This window comes from Mycetomoellerius zeteki, unplaced genomic scaffold, assembly GCF_001594055.1.
Source record: "Mycetomoellerius zeteki isolate Tzet28-1 unplaced genomic scaffold, Tzet1.0 scaffold31, whole genome shotgun sequence".
NCBI lineage: Eukaryota > Metazoa > Arthropoda > Insecta > Hymenoptera > Formicidae > Mycetomoellerius > Mycetomoellerius zeteki.
In genome coordinates this window covers 2655145-2672184 of record NW_017257294.1, presented here as the reverse complement: position 1 = coordinate 2672184, position 17040 = coordinate 2655145, and the positions used below count along the sequence as shown (strand labels likewise).

The window sequence follows — 17040 nt, the reverse complement described above, 5'->3', positions numbered from 1 at the left end:
CATCGCAAATCGAAGAAGTGGGAGATACTATTACCTATTACAAAGGAGCCAGTATTCTACGTATGATGAGCCTCGTATTCGGAAACGAAATTTTTGAAGAAGCATTACGTAGCTATATACAAAAGAAGTAAATATTACAATAAATTATAATTGTATTTTATAAAAATTAATTAATTCATTAAAAGATATTTGATTTTAAGATATTTATTGAAAACTATATAATTTATCGAATTAGAAATAGCTTGTAGGAACAACTAATTCAACAAAATATAATTAAAAAAAGAGATTAGATTAATTTTTATTGATATCACAATTTATGTATTATTTTAATTAAATATATAATAAAACTTTTAAATTATTGCTTTTATTATTAAATTAATATTTATTATTAATCTTTATTATTAAATTATTATTAATTTTATTATAAAATATACCATATATTAGTTGATTACGCAAGAAATTGATTTATTACTACTCGATTACATATTGTACAGATTAAAATTATTTTAAATCATTAATATCTCATAAAATCTATGTCTCTTCCCTTTAATGCGTTTGAGAGGTTATACTATTACAAACATAATACATCTTTTAGTAAAGAGGAAGGATTGGGTTATCCAGACTCTTTATGGGAAGCAGTAAAGGATCAAATAAATGACCAAACAGATCCAAGATTAAACATTGATGTGAAAACAATAATGGATTCTTGGACTACAAAAGCCGGACACCCTGTTGTAACAATCGCTATGAATGACAACGGTGTACTGAATATTACTCAAGAACGCTTTCTTCTGAGAAATTTGAATGAGACTTCTACGGATATCACTTGGTTTGTTCCACTCACGTTTACTACACAAACAGATCCAGATTTCGATAACACGATTCCAAAATACTGGATGTCTGCCAAAAGAACCACCGCTAATTACGAAATTAATCCGAAAGACTGGATTATATTCAACATTCAATCATCGGGTTAGTATAGAATAGTGTTTTTAACTGCATAAGAATAACATATAAAACCATATGTGAATAGTAATATCTAATTCATATTATTTTATTAGACAGTTATACTATTATTGTATGTTAATTATTAAATTGTTATCAATTGCTAGAACGTATTATATTAGAAAAAAAAATATTTTAACAAAATAACTTTGTATGTTAAAAATATTAAACAAAAACTTTTAGAATTTAAATCTTAATCAACACAATTGGGTCATTTGTGTCCTACGCATTTCTTTTGTTTGAAATATTAGGAGCAACAAGTAATTACAATATTTACATACAAGTTATAACATTTATATAACATTTTTTTTTAATATACATGCCTATTGAAATATTTTTTAAAGATGTTATGGTATATGAAAAAATCACTTAATAATTTTTGTATACTTATAAAAGTGATGAAATTAATCCGGGACACGAACGACGCAACGTGTCTAGTAAAGGATCGGAAAATCATCACGAATATTAAGGATTAACGTTATAAGTTCTAAGAAAACTTACATGAACATTTTATATAAAAATTATTTAAACATTAATTTTGATATTTTTATCACAGGTTTTTATCGTGTAAATTATGACAGCCGTGGGTGGCAAAACATTTTCAATGTCTTGGAAAACGGCACCCTGGATGAAATTCATGTATTAAATAGAGCCGGCATTGTAGACGATCTATTAAATCTGGGTAGAGCAAAATATCTAAATTATGAAACGATTCTCAAAGGATTGTCTTATCTTAAAAGGGAAACTAATTATCTACCTTTTAAAGCAGCATTTAATGGTTTCGAATACCTAAATAAGCGATTTACAGGATACGATCTTCAACACTCCTTTTTCAAGGTTTATTTTTGTTAATTACACAACACTAATTTGTACATAATTAAACAAACAAACTTATCTCAATTATAACGGAAATCCTTAACTATTACATTGTCTGTCATATAAATTTTTTTAATAATTTGCAATTAACATTTTTTTTTCATAAAATTATTTAAATACATTAGAATTCTAAGATATTTGTATACATTCAAGTAAAAAATAAATCTATTTTATATATTATTTTATAACAATATTTATTTTATATTTCTTTTCTAGATATATATCTTATCTCTTATCAATGATATAAACGCTAAACTAGGATATGAGGATAAGGAAAATGATGACAGATTGACAGTTTTGTTACGACAAGACGTGAATAATTGGCTCTGTAAGTTTGACGATGACGACTGTGTAAACCATTACACAGAGAAATATAAAAACTGGAAAGAAAATGCTACTGCCCGGTAAGAAATATTCTGTCATTTTTACTGAGATCTCCATAGTGTACACATATGACATAAAATAAAATATAGTAAAATTTAATATTCATGTAGCCTCTAGTATCTTTATAAGATGTGTGTGTGTGTGTATGTTTTATATATATATATACATAAACTTTTTGCTACCTATCTCATAAAAAGTTGAAATATTCCAATTTTTACGTGTATATATTCTTAAAAAAAACTTATAAATCTCTCTTTAAAAACAATTTTATTATAATTTATTTTAATTATTTTAATTATTATAATTTAATTAATGTCAAATTGTTTAATATTTAATAGTATCAAACCGAACGAAAGGCCCACAGCGTATTACGTAGCCATAAGACATGGAACTTCTGAAGACTGGGAATTTTTATGGAAGGAGTATGTTAATTCCAATTGTTCGACCGATCAAATGGTGATCTTAAAGGCTTTGGGATACAGTCAGAATACCACCATTTTGGAAAAGTAAGACTTGAAATATACGCTGAAACGTGATTGAACTACCGCTTAATGTATAAAAGTACTACTGTTCAAAATAGCAAAATAATCTCTTAATAATAAAATCTTATAGTGACATTTATTGAAGATAATAAGCTATCTAGGAATAGCTTAAATTTTCCAATTAATTGATATAATTAAAAATGTTTACATTAATAATATGCAAATAATTTAAATTTTTTAATAATTCTTGCTAGCGCTAATTTGGCTTGTATAGTCGTAGTTGTAATTCCGATAGAAGAAAATAGCACTACGATAAAGTTTAAGCAAATATTGTATGTATGCTATATAATATTTTTTTCCAAAATTAATTTCTATTATTTTCGTGTAGATATTTAAACTCTGCCATTACCAATTATGATACCAGCCGAATTCGCAAACAGGACAGTACAAGCGTCTTTACAGCCGTTTATAACTCAGGCCTGCTTGGCGCAGAATATGTTCTTGACTTTGTTGAAAAATATCACCAACAAATGGAAGAATAGTAAGTTATCTTTATAATGCAGTAATTTTATACAATATTAATTCATAAAGAAAAATAGAATACAAGTAATATTTTAGTCGCATAAATAAACGCGAGGTATTAATAATGCACCTGTATATTAAAATGCATATTACACATAACGTACTCTATAAAATATATTTTTTCAAGTTATTTTGGGCTTTATAAAATGTTATTTAAACGATATCGACAGATGTATAAAAAAAATCATTTCTGCTTTGATTTATAAACATGTAACCTTTTAGCTACGGAGGACAGAGTACAATAGCCACAATCCTCAATGGAGCATCGCAGCGTTTCTCTACCGAAAATTTAGTGAAAAAATTCGAAAAATTCATAAACGATCACAAAACGGACTTTGTGTCGATCCAAAAATCTCTGGAGTACTCCTTAAAGGTCGCTAAATATGAATTAGACTGGTATAACTCCTATTCGGCATCTATAACTCAATGGCTGCAAACATACGACAACTTAGCATTTCGCTTACCCAACCATATAAGTCCTAAATATTACTTCATTTCCCTTACGCCTCATCTCAATAGCAATTTTACCTTCGATGGAAAGGTGATAATCAAAGCCGACGTTACGCAACCAACCAATCAGATTATTTTACACTTGTCGGAAATTGAACCTCACGAAGTAATCGTGAAAGCCAATCAGACAGAAGTGGACATCTTAACGACAAAATTCATAAATCGATATGACTTCTACGTGATATATCTCACAAACGAACTAACTAATGGAACGAAATTGAATATCAAAATCAAATACACAGGTTATTTGAATGCTGAGCTTCGTGGCTTTTACAAAAGTTCTTACATGAGTGAAAAAGGAACTAGGTAATGTTGAACATTATTATATTATTTATTCAATTCAAGCAAGTTAACATTAAATATTTTCTTGAATATCATTTCTATTTTAAGAAATTCGCGTTTTTATAAAAATGCTGAGAAAAATTTCTAAAAAACTAATATATTTACTATAATTTATTTATTATAATTATTTATTATAATTTATTTCATGTTAATGATAATTTTACAATAACGCCTTAACAACAATTATTTTAAATTTTAAGTTATCATTTTCACCAAATAGATTTAAAAAATTAGAGGAGACAAGAAATGTAAAGAAATATTTTTTTTATAGCTTATTTTCTTTTTATTTATAAGATAACTCCGGTATTTACGCTGCGCGAAGATTTACACCGCAAAAGTCAGAAAAAATAGGAGTGAGGGTAATTTGTACAGAACCACTCTGTTACATGCTTTCATATTATATTAGTATTCTGTTACGATTTTAATTTATCTTTAATTTATCTTTATTGTTAATATTAATGAAATTATACTGTTAGTTGAATCGATTTGTCAATGTAGTAAGTAGCGCAATCATATATCATAACTCATATAAAATGATTATTACAGATATTATAATAGTTATTTGGTATATAAGTGTAGAGAGACAGTAAAGAATAGAGTATAGCAAATTACAAATTTTTAGCTTTTATATTCTTTGTTCATCTTAATATCTTGTATATTTTATTTGTTTGAAATGTACGGCATTTTTAGCGGACAGGATTTGCTCAAAGCATATAAAGTACGCGGATTGAATTTCGTGTATTAAATGCAGTAGATGCATTACGATATTACATGAATCATGTACCTCATATCGTAACACTTGTAATATATGCAAAATATTATAATAATAATTATTTTATATACATATTTATCATTCTTGTTCCTTGATAAAACTTTGTAAACACATTTTATAAGTTATTGTGTCATTTTACGTCTCATTTCTAAGCATTATTTGTAAATTTTTCATGAGCCATATAGTCTACCTATGAGTAGTCATATATTCCACCTCTATGGACAGTACAAAATTTTTACCGGTATAGTTCATTTACCTTAATGATAGTAAATAATGCTTGATAAATTAAGTTTTTGTTAGGTGCGGCGTATATATCGGAGTTACACCGACTAAAATTTTTACATTAAAAATCAAATGTTAAATGTTTGATGTACTAGATGGCTTGCAGCCTCGCACTTGGAACCTGTTAACGCCAGAAAAATGTTCCCTTGCTTTGATGAACCAGCGATGAAAGCGAACTTCACTATTCAAGTTACCGTGTTAGGAAACGATGGTTACAAACCTATCAGTAATATGGCACAACAGAAGATCAACATAATGTATGCATAATGTATTTCTTAAAAAGAATTTTTTTAATTGGATCTCTTTCTTACAACTTTGTATAATTAATTACAAATACATACACACACATTTTATTTTGATATTATGTCATTATTATTTTTTCTTATCTCTAATAAGAAAGAGAATAAAATCTGATATTATAACAAAATATTAATAAAATGTTAATATTAATATCTCTTGATACAAAAGGGTGTTTTAAATATGTTGTGTGTGTTTTGAATATCAAACAAAATTATTTGACTGTTATAAATCCCATTGAAACATAAAAATTAAAATGAATTCTTAAAAAATTGTTGCAGCGATGGTCGTACAACATATACCTTCTTCGAATCAGTACCGATGTCGACATATTTAGTGGCAGTTCTCGTTTCTGATTTTGAGTTTAAATCTGGACAAAGTAATGAAACTAAATTAGCTGTATACGCACGTCCCAACGCCATCAATCAAACCGACTACGCTTTATCTGTAATTCCTCAATTGATGAACTTCTTCGAAATTACATACAATCAAACATATCCACTTTCAAAACTCTATATGGCTGCGCTGCCCGATTTCGGAGCAGGCGCAATGGAGAATTGGGGCCTTTTAACATACAGGGAAACGAGTATGTTATATGACGAAAATCACTCGCCGATCACAAACAAACAAGATATCAGAAACGTGATTGCTCATGAAATCTCCCATCAATGGTTCGGAAATTTGGTTAGCCCTCTATGGTGGAAGTATGTGTGGTTGAACGAGGGATTTGCTAGATACTTCGAATATCACGCTCCCGCTCGTGTACGTAATTAATACACTCCGCTGTAATGCCAATTTATGATTACACTTGAAATTTAAATCTTTAATACATATAGAATTTTTCTAAGAATTAAAAAAATTTTTACAATTTTTTTAGACTGCAAATACGACAATTACACTCTTCTGTACATATACATATCTTTCTATATTTTAGTATAATAATGAAATAAATATCAAAATAAATATATTGCGCATTACTTAAGTAAATGTTTCTTTAAATAATAAATTTATTATTTGCATTCCAGGCGTTTAATGACGAAACGTTGGAATCGCAATTTGTGGTTGACCAAGTACATTCTGCTTTCAAAGCAGACAGTTCTTCCTCTACACATCCCATGAGTCACGATGTAACAACTAATAGTGAAATTCAAAGTATATTTGACACAATCACTTATAACAAAGGTGGTAGCATATTGAGAATGGTCGAAAAAACATATGGAACTGACGTGTTCAATGATGCATTGATTGACTATCTTAATAAACGGTATATAACGATAATATCTTTCTTATTATAAATATTTTTATTAACAAATTGAAGGTTTTCCATTTTTAATTGATAATTGTCAAACGTTCACTAAATTAATTGTTGTACGTTAACTATCATGTTTCAGTCATGGATAAATATAGTTAAATAAATGTTTGTTTAGAAATTGTAAAATGTAATTAATATTATCATATCTCTAATTATTTGCATGAACATATTACTTGCTAAATTTAAACATTATTACGGTACAAAAGAAATTTTAAATTAATTGAATAGGTTTTTAATATATATGTAGTTAAATTTTATCAAGAAAACAAATTTAATACTTAAGATATAACAGTTTAAAATTGTATTTTTTAAACGGATATTTTTGTCAGAAAGAATAAATCACTTTTTAATTAATATTTCTTAGAAAATATAACTTTGCCACACCGGACCACTTGTATGAATCACTTCAACTAAAAATAGATGAGAAAGGACTAAAAGACGATGTCAAAGTTATCTTAGACACATGGACAACTCAATCTGGCTATCCCATCGTTAATGTCTTCGTTAAAAAGAATGTTATAATTATGGAACAAGAACGTTTCGTCCCTAAAGAGCATGAGAATACTTTTGATGATACTATATGGCACATCCCAATTACATGGGCATTAATTGAGAATAGTTCAGACTATTTTAATACCACACCGAAATTTTGGTTGACGAAAAAAGTGACAAAAATAAAAAAACCATCCGACTTACCATCAGAATCACTTTTAATATTCAACAATCAGCAATCAGGTAATTATACAAATCAAATTAGAAACTAGCACAAACCAAAAAGACTGACAAATATAAAAATTTTGATATTTAATAATTTTTAATGTATGCATCTGCATCATTATTCGGTCTTCCATGATATTCGCTATTTTGAGATTTTTGTATTTATAAATATTTACATTTGGTTTTAGGTTTTTACCGTGTCAATTATAACAAACAATATTGGATGAAGCTGATTGATTATCTTAAAAACCAGGACATCCAAAACCAGACAATTCACGAAATCAATCGCGCAGCATTAATTGATGATCTTATGAACCTTGCAAGAGCAGACTATATTGATTACACAACTGTTATATCTGCTATAATGTATTTGGAAAGAGAAAATAATTATTTCCCTTGGCGTGCGTTCTTCAATAATCTGCCTTACTTAAACAATCGTTTTGCAGGACGCGATATTGAAGGCATATATAAAGTACGTATGTTATAGTTATATAAATTAAATTTTACTTTAAGCTGTAAATCTATTTTAAGCTTTCGAATCGTTGTTCAGTTTCTTTTACGTTTATTTTTACAAGAATTTTTGTAAACAATTTCACAGAGAAAAATTAATATATATGATTCTTCCAGGAATGTTTAACATCGTTAATAAAACAACTTTACGACCGATTTGGCTTTGAAGATGACACGAGCGATGACAATCTCACTAAGATATTAAGAATACACATTCGTAAATGGGCTTGTAAATTAGATATAGCTGATTGTAAATTGCACGCTGCAAAATATTTCGAACAGAAACAACGTTCAGAAATGTGACTCTAAAAACAAATTAAAATATATTCCTTTTCTTTTTTAGTTCTATATATAGTTAGAAAGTTATAAAGTTGTTCTATAGTACACAATTCTCACGTATAATTACGTAAAAAATATAATATATAAAAATATAAAGATATAAATAGAAAAGATATATATATATAATATCATATCTAATAATTATTATACATATTTAAATTATCGATTTTCTTACAGAATACCGCCAAATTACCGCGATGTTGTTTATTGTACAGCCATGAAAATGGATAAGACAAATAATAATTACACTTTTCTCTGGAATGAGTATATAAATAGCAATGTGATCACAGACAAACTTGTAATTCTTAATTCATTGGCTTGTTCAGAAAATAAAGATGTTTTAGAAACGTAAGTATACATAATTATATCCTTTTTATTGTCTGTATCGTAAAAAATAATTGAATGGGCATCCGTAAAATATATATATATCAATACACTTATTAATTATTTTATAAAATATAATAATAGCATATATGAAAATTACAAGGATACTTATTCGGTAAATTTGCTAATATTTATATTCATGATGCCATTCTATTGACTTTACGAATAATATACACTTTATTAAAGGATTTTTTAAAAAATTGTAATGATAGACTAACTGCATTAATGATAACAAATTTATTTATTCCTTATATTAAATAAAGGTTATTACGGGAGGCAGCTACGGAGGACTCACAAATACGATATCAAGATAGTGCAAAAGTATTCTCAAGCGTTTACGATGCGAGTTTAGTTGGCGTTGAAGTTGTCATAAAAGTAATTGAAACATATTACGATGATATACTGCACCGAAAGTAAGTAAATAACTTTATGCAATTATTAAAATTCTAATGCTGCAATACAATAACATACCGTTTGTGTGTGTGTTTATAGTTTCAATGATTATACAAAGATCGCAAATATAGTGAACGCTTTGGCAAGCAGATTATCTACTTACGATCTCTACAATCAGGTAATTTATCATGTCATTTTTAACTTAATTTTATTTAATCAAAATTGCAAAAAAAATATCTATATCAAATTCTAAAAGATTTTTATATAAGGAACAATATAATTAATAATTTTTCTATATATACATGACATACTTTTATTAAATTTAATATTTAATAAATTTAATAATAAAATAAAATAAAATATTTATAATTAATAAAGCTTTATTTAAATTTTCGTCCAAAATATCGATTCTTTAAACTCGTCGAAATATATATTAAATATAAAATTTTCCTCTGTTATACAATTTTTATATTAATTTTATCAAATATGTTCTTTATATATAAGACAAATTCTTAGTAAAATATAGTTTAAAAGAATTCTTCATAACTAATCAACTAATCTATTCAATACAATTTGTTTCTTTTACTCGTAGTACCAAATATTACTCGACTGGTTGGTTAAAAGAGAACCAAAATTCGAAAAATCTGTCGGTTCTTATTTGACAACGGCGAAAAATGAATTCGATTGGTATGAAAGAAAAGTTCCAGTAATTTTTGAAGCATTGGACACTCTATTTTCGAATGCCAACAATACGTACCGCTTGCCGAAAACGCTCAATCCAAACCTATATAATATATCTCTCATACCTTACATGGAAGAAGGCACCTTCACAGGGAAAGTGGAAATACATATGACAGTTCAGGAAAATACTACTTTGATAGCTCTCAATGCTCACAAACTCAACATCTTAAATGTCGAAGTCTTCAGAAATGATTCAGAAATAAAAGTACAAAATTATACGACGAAACATATCCCGCAACAACTAAGAATATATTTATCCAACTACGTACATACAAATGAGAAGATAATAGCAAAAATCCAATTTAACGGAATTCTTAATGACGAAATGACTGGATTTTATCGTAGTTCATATTTCGACAATGACGGAGTGCAACAGTAAGTATAACATCTATTATTATAATATACAATAATAAATAATTAATACAGACATATATATCTGATATAATTTATTTTGAAAAAATTGAAGCGTTTTGTAATCTTACTTTTTAACTTTTTAATTGAACTGTTATTACCTATGACTTAATATAAATGTTAGTGCGCAGAAGTAACAATATTTATAATTAATATTATACTAGTTTTTAATATTGATTTGTTAATTTTTTTTACAGTTGGCTGGCTACAACACAGTTTGAGCCTACATATGCTAGACAAGCTTTCCCCTGTTTCGACGAACCAGCGTTTAAATCAAATTTCACAATTAACATTCAAAGGCCAAATAATTACAGCTCGCTAAGTAATATGCCATTAACAGAAACTAAAGATCCAAAGTAAGTATAAATAGCAATACATTTAACAAACTTTTTGCTCCTACTACATACTTCGCAGTATAATTTTCAAGTATAAAAAATACCTAAATCAACAGCTTTATATTATTATAATTATTTGTTACTTAGGAACGATAGTTATATGTGGGATACATTCATCACTACCAATGTTAGTATGTCAACATACCTAGTTGCATTTGTTGTCTCTGAATTTAAACCAGCGGTTGAACCAGAAAACGTAACTCTCAATGTATGGGGTAGACCGGAAGTCGCGGCATATGGCGAATACGCTCGAGATATCGGCATGAAAGTTATTGACGTATTGCAAAATATTACGGATATTGATTATGCTTTACCTAAGCTGGACTTAATAGGAATTCCAGATTTCTCTATGGGCGCAATGGAAAACTGGGGCCTTGCTACTTTCCGGTAATAATATTATTTTTTCTTAATAATTATTAAAATAGGTTATCTATTCAAATTTAAATTTTATTTAGCTAATTTCTTATACTGTATAAATAATCTGATTTTTTTATCAGCGAATATGGACTTTTCTATGATAAAGAAGAAACTACAGCTACATATCAAAAATATATAATTACCGTAATAGCGCACGAACTTACTCATATGTGGTTTGGAGATCTCGTTACTTGCGACTGGTGGGATTATATTTGGCTTAACGAAGGTTTCGCGCAATATTTCGAGTCCGTTACATCTGATCAAGTACGTAATATTTTATATTTGAAATACAACAAATCATTTTTCTTTGAAAATTCAAGAGAAATCAACTAACATTTAATTTTCTTTTACTTTTAAAATTTTCTCAAATTTAAAAAAAAACGTGTCTGTTTACTATAAAATCGAATTTTTTTAATAATATAATTAACCAAAATATTATAAATAACAATATATAAGTAACAAATAATTTTTAAATAGTAATAATAATTTCTATCTTCTTAGATATTCCCAGACTACAACTTCATGGATCAATTCGTAGTTTACGAGATGCATTCTGCTCTGTCACAAGATGCTACGATTTCAACACATCCAATGACAAATCCTGTTCAAACACCGGAAGAAATAGCTGGTATTTTTGACTACGTCACTTACGAAAAATGTATGTATGATATTATATCATATAAAAATTGTAATAATTAAAATACGTAATTTATAATATTAAACATATACACACTTATACAAAATATAAAATTGTTGTTATGTAACTTATTATGTATAATTGTTATTTGAAAATTTACTATTATTATAAATTTATTATTCCGAAAGCAATTAAATTATCATAACAATTTTGTTTTTCAATTATGAAATACTTTATTATTAAATTAAGTACTTTATATAGGTATGTACATGTATGATATTCAAAACTTAACATCCTTTTAAATACTTTAATATTTATATACATTTTTTTTATATTTTAGCCGCTAGTGTCTTACGAATGATGTTTAACGCATTCGGCGAAGAAGCTCACATATTGGCACTCCGTGATTATTTAACGAAACGAAAGTATCTTACAGCACGTCCTACAGATTTATGGGAAAGTTTCGAGTCATTTGTATCGATACCAATTGGCAATAGAAACGCAAGCATCGAGGAACTCATGAATTCTTGGACAAATCAATCAGGATATCCCGTTGTGAATGCTACATTAACTAATAACATATTAAAGCTTTCTCAGGTAACATTATATAGTTTTTATTAAGCTCTTGTCTAGCATTTTCTCACATCTATTTCTATAATTATATAACTTAATTTAACGTGTTATAGGGTCGATTTTTGATAAATAGAAATACCTCTAGCAATGAATCTTATTGGATACCAATTGATATATTCGTTTCATCCGACCTGCAAACATACTCTGATGTATCTTTAACAAACAAAATATGGCTAGGATCAGAACCTCAGAATATACTTATTAATTCTATTAACGATTGGTTCATCGTGAATTACAAACAAACTGGCTTCTATCGTGTTAATTATGATAACTCCTCATGGCATACGTTAATTGACAAGCTAAATAGTAAAAGTTTCGAAGATATTCATGTCTTGAACCGTGCACAAATTATAGATGATCTCTTCAACTTGGCTCGCGCTAATTACGTGGAATACGATCTACTGATAAAAGCATTGGCATATTTGGAAAACGAGACGAATCACTTACCCTGGAAAGCATTTTTCAACGGTCTATCATATATCTATAGAAGATTTGAACAACCAGAGAATCTAAATGAGAAAAAGAATTTCCAAGAGGATCTAAATAAATACGTTTTGAAATTATTGTCTAAAATATACAATAATGTAGGATTCAGTGAACGCGATGACGATAGTTTTTTAAATAAGTTAAATCGGGAAATGATTCTTCAATGGGCTTGCAAGTTAAATAAAACAGAATGTATACAAAAATCTGTAGACCTATTTGCGACTTGGCGTAATAGTTCCGAAGGGTAAGATTTTAATAATAAATTTTGATAATAATTATTACATTTTAACATTTGTTTTAATCCTAAATATCTGACATACTTTTCACATGTCTTCATCAATTATCTTGGTTCATATAAAAATCAGAAATTTTTATTTTAAAAATTTCGAAACATAATTGAAAATTGTACATATACATATTAGAAATGAAAATTTTGACTTAAAATTATCTTGGGAAATTATAATATAAAAGAAATTCTAGAAACGATTAGAATTATAAATTTTTATATTTTTAGAGTTTAAATGAATATGTAGAGACTAACAAATCTAATAGAGAATTAAATTATCAATGCATCTATGAACTTAATTATAAAATTAAATTATAGTTTACTTTATTGTAAAATTTATAATTTTCATTTAAAGTTTTCTTATTCATAGAATTCCACGTAATGCACGACCAGCTGTTTATTGCACCGCAATAAAAAAAGGAAGTACAGATGATTGGGAATTCCTGTGGACTCAATATCTACAGGCGAATTTTCAAACAGAGAAAAAGATCATTATAAATGCACTCGGATGCTCGACAAATAAGACTGTGCTCCAAAAGTAAGTTTCCAAACATAAAGAATGCAACAACAACATGACTTACTCCAAAAAAAAATTTTATTCACAAATATAATTTTAAAATGTTAATTTAATTTTACCACTCTTATAATGCTTGAAATAATTTATTTAAAAAATTAGCTTGAAAGCTTAAAAAATTATTTTTTAACTCTTGTTAGTAAATATATTTATGATAATAAAAGTAAATCTATGTCTTTTTTGTAAAACTCGCTAGAATTATAACAATCATAATAATCTTCCTAATTATTTTGATCCCTGAGCGATTATATAATTATTTGATTCACGAGCAATTTGTTTAATAGTTACTTAGGAAAAGCCATTGAAGAATACAATCCTGCAAATGCCACCATTCGTCGACAAGATGTTTCAGCGGTGTTTACTTCCGTGTACAGCGCAGGTCCAGTAGGAGTAAATGTTACCATTGACTTTTTAATAACAAATATCGAAAAACTATACCAATAGTAAGTATCATTACAACAGCGCTATCAATTGCAATTGTAGTAAGAAAATTCTTATGCTTGTACGTTTTTATTACAGTTTCGGAAAGTGGGATGATATTGCAGATATATTTACTAATGTGGCATCGTATGTATCGAATCAGGATCAATATAATCAGGTATATAATTCAAAATTCTTATTTAAAGAATTGAAAGTGACAAGTCGAAAGAGTTTAATTCTAAAAAGAAAAACTTTTAATTAAAGATTTTTTTTATATTAATTAAATTGCTTATCAGTATATATATTACAATATTAAAATATTCTATATACACAGCGTTATATTACTTATTATTATTATTTAATTACATAAAAGTACGACAGTTATAAATTAGATAATTTCATTTAGTAATAGATTAAATAATAGTGATATATTCTTCTTTTTTTCTAGATGGTATACTTTATTGAGCATAATAAAGATCAGTATCCTTCAATCATCAGATCGAGATTAGTTTCTGCTCTTAATATTGTGGAAACTAACTCATTCTGGTTCCAAAATAACGGTGACAAAATTAGGAAATTAATAATCAGTTCTGAAGGAGACTCAAATAGTTCTACCAGGTTAAAATTACTAAACGTCACTCTTATGACTGTCATTGCTTTAATATCGTACCTTTTAAATTATTACTAAGAAATTAAATTGAACAGAAGACAAAGATTGCTCTTTAGAATTTTTATCACGCATAATAAAAAAAATGTATTCTTAATCTATGTTTTTTTATTTAATGATTTGATTTTTTAAAGCTAGGAATAGTGAAGTTATATGTTATTTATATAATATTTTAGTGTATTTAATGCAAAAAAATTGTATTTTTAATCAAACTTTATAATTAAGTGAATAAATATAAAATGACATAAAAATAACAATGATGTACTATTTATTAAAAGATTCTTTAATATTACAAAGTACAACCCATACAGAGAAAAGATTTCTTTAAATCAAACAAATTTATGCATTGGAATAGTCCAACCAAATGGATGTTTAAATTAAGAATGTGATTACTTTCATTAAAACTAAATTTTGTTGACTAAACAAAATATGTTCCATTTAAAATTAAATTTGCTTCAATGAAACAAATATAAATAGAATTTTCGAGTCCAAACAAATCTTTTTCTCTGTGTGCAATTGACAACTTTAACTCGTGACAAAATTCAATTATAAAAATTGTTTATACAAATGAACAATACACACTCCTTGATATTCACGCTTTTTGTTTTTTCGTATTAACATAGATGAATGTAACGTACGAAAAATGTCACGAAATTATTTTTTTCATCAGCTAAAAATTTCTTGGTTAATTTGAATTCTATATTATTTTAGATGTTAGAATTGCCGCATTCCATTCCGCGGATATTGATTACGTACATAAAATGCCCGACGTTATGAATTCTCAGTATAATTATATATCGCTTGCAAGTTCTTTCATTGTACTTTATCTTAAATTAATATTTTAAATCAAGTTTATTTTAAATCAAAATCATATCGATCAAAAATAAATTTATATAAATACAATTTTTCTTACTGATACTTAAAATCGTTTTAATTGTAAGCATTGTGACAATTTTATTCATTTGGCCTATCGACCTTCTTTATCTTTTTTCACACTCGATTGTATCTCATTACTATTATATGAATCAATCGTCATAAGACGAGAATTTGTACTGTAACCTCGCAAATATTGTGGTCGTTTGCGTAAATATACTTAACAATAATTATACAGAGAGGTCCGGCGATAAACATTCTTTGTGTAGAGTCTACTTTGACATTTAATATTCTAAGGATACGTCTATCGATTATATAATATTTCTCTGTAACCAATTATAAATCTTCACATGATACTTATCGAACCATCTTATGTTAGATTCCGCATTTTCTATTACTTGGTGCAGAGTTCTTGTAGCGTTACTAAATTCATCCAAATGTTCTTTTACAAAGTCTGTCAGCTAGAAAATAATATAAAAAATAAGTATATTGCAAATTTATTTTTCCTCGAAAAAATAATAAGATTTTTATGGAAACTGGATATATTCGACAAATGAATCACCAATCCATTTGTCGAATTTATCAAAAGACAAAACTAACATTACTTTTCCTATTTAAATTATTTTTAAACTTATTTTAAATTACTTTCAATATATATCCACATTATCATTCCTCTCTCTCTCTCTCTCTCATAACTTATTATATTATTTTTTCCCTAACTTACATCTTTGAGTTCGTATTTTGTATTTATATTTCCTGCTACCGATGATAAGATGGCATTCATAGCTGATATTGAAAATGAATTTCCAAAACTGGAAATGATAAAATATTTATGTTATATGAAATTCTCACAAATAAAATATAATTTGATCTTAAACAAAATCCATAACAATTTAAACTATAATAATAAGTTTTTATCTTCTCCTAACTACACAGGATTAATTGATTTTTCTAATTAACGTTTTGCTTCACTTTTAGGCTTTTTGTGACAGTAACATACAAATATATATATATATGTATATATACAGGGTGTTTCCAAATTAAATGGCAAAACTTCGGGAGCGTGTAGAGGAGTAAAAAACTAAGAAAAAAAGTCCTATAGACATATGCTCGTTTTTGCTCCGTTTCAGAGAAATCGAAAAAAAATGTTTACATTTCTTGCCATATCTAGCACCGACATATTTGATTACATTTTCCACTTTCTGTTATGAATTTGTCAGTCGCTCTTTGAAAGCCTTTAACAGTAGATGAATTTTGTCTTTTGCAATATGCCGCGTACGTATTCTAATAGTGAATATGCTGATATGGTTTTT

The 17040-nt window shown here is 27.3% G+C and overlaps 1 protein-coding gene across 1 annotated transcript in view; it reads left to right on the top strand.

Annotated features, from left to right (window-relative positions):
* Positions 1 to 17040, top strand: part of LOC108724582 (uncharacterized) — a 46507-nt gene that overhangs the window by 27702 nt on the left and 1765 nt on the right. Inside the window, 27 exon segments of the mRNA XM_018451015.1 lie at positions 1 to 127; positions 596 to 972; positions 1562 to 1842; positions 2098 to 2285; positions 2604 to 2771; positions 3136 to 3288; positions 3552 to 4145; positions 5331 to 5492; positions 5814 to 6294; positions 6558 to 6796; positions 7209 to 7579; positions 7750 to 8033; positions 8189 to 8370; positions 8588 to 8758; positions 9058 to 9207; positions 9287 to 9365; positions 9780 to 10303; positions 10537 to 10695; positions 10822 to 11121; positions 11232 to 11415; positions 11653 to 11809; positions 12129 to 12385; positions 12475 to 13151; positions 13564 to 13731; positions 14052 to 14210; positions 14287 to 14365; positions 14636 to 14836. The exon segment at positions 1 to 127 is cut by the window's left edge and continues 20 nt beyond it. Coding sequence (XP_018306517.1) covers positions 1 to 127; positions 596 to 972; positions 1562 to 1842; positions 2098 to 2285; positions 2604 to 2771; positions 3136 to 3288; positions 3552 to 4145; positions 5331 to 5492; positions 5814 to 6294; positions 6558 to 6796; positions 7209 to 7579; positions 7750 to 8033; positions 8189 to 8370; positions 8588 to 8758; positions 9058 to 9207; positions 9287 to 9365; positions 9780 to 10303; positions 10537 to 10695; positions 10822 to 11121; positions 11232 to 11415; positions 11653 to 11809; positions 12129 to 12385; positions 12475 to 13151; positions 13564 to 13731; positions 14052 to 14210; positions 14287 to 14365; positions 14636 to 14836 — 6872 coding nt within the window.